Source organism: Nestor notabilis, unplaced genomic scaffold, assembly GCF_000696875.1.
Source record: "Nestor notabilis isolate BGI_N333 unplaced genomic scaffold, ASM69687v1 scaffold17933, whole genome shotgun sequence".
In the NCBI taxonomy this organism is placed as follows: Eukaryota; Metazoa; Chordata; class Aves; order Psittaciformes; family Psittacidae; genus Nestor; species Nestor notabilis.
The window spans coordinates 4931-5587 of NW_009920792.1; the positions used below are offsets into that span (position 1 = coordinate 4931).

At 59.4% G+C, this 657-nt stretch overlaps 1 protein-coding gene across 1 annotated transcript in view; it reads left to right on the forward strand.

The window, feature by feature from the left end:
• Nucleotides 1-657, forward strand: part of THOC5 (THO complex 5) — a gene marked incomplete at its 5' end in the record, with an annotated part of 11380 nt that overhangs the window by 4170 nt on the left and 6553 nt on the right. Inside the window, one exon of the mRNA XM_010010857.1 lies at nucleotides 368-505. Within this exon, the coding sequence (XP_010009159.1) occupies nucleotides 368-505 (138 nt within the window). The remainder of the gene's footprint in view (nucleotides 1-367; nucleotides 506-657) is intronic.

Here is a 657-nt window from a genome sequence, read left to right on the forward strand (position 1 = left end):
TGAGCTCCACAGGAGCGGGAGAACACCCCAGGGAGCATCCGTGTTTATGCGGCAATTCCTGCGGAGCTGTGGGTGGAGGAGCTGTTAAATGGGCCTTTCCCTGGAGAGTCACACGCAGATCCAGCCCCTTGTGATTGCCCTGGGATGGAAGAACAGGAGAAGGAACTGGGTTATTTTCAGATCCAAAAGTTTTCCAGCAAGGAGAGCTGCCAGCCCTTCCCTGGGGGCTCGCCGTGCCCGTGGCTGTGTTTAACCCTGCACCACGGCTGCTGTGCTGGTTTCCAGTCTCCCATGTGCCAGCTCATGGCAAAGGGGGGGTGAGGAGGAGCTGTTCTGTTCCCAGTGATGAAGGTTGCCTCTTGTCCCCCCCAGGCCTCCCTGCCTGTCCAGGAGTATCTCTTCATGCCTTTCGACCAGGCGCACAAGCAGTACGAGACAGCCCGGCACCTCCCGCCGCCTCTCTACGTCCTCTTCGTTCAAGCCAGTGCCTATGGTCAGGCCTGTGGTGAGCACCGAGGGGGGCACAGTCCTCAGAGACAGCCTGAGGGGCTGTCCCCAGCTGGGGGACAAAACTTCTCCCCTCCACGGGGCACTGCTTCAGGGGTGCTTGTTTTCACAGGGTCACAGGCTGGTTGGGTTGGAAAGGACCTTAAATCT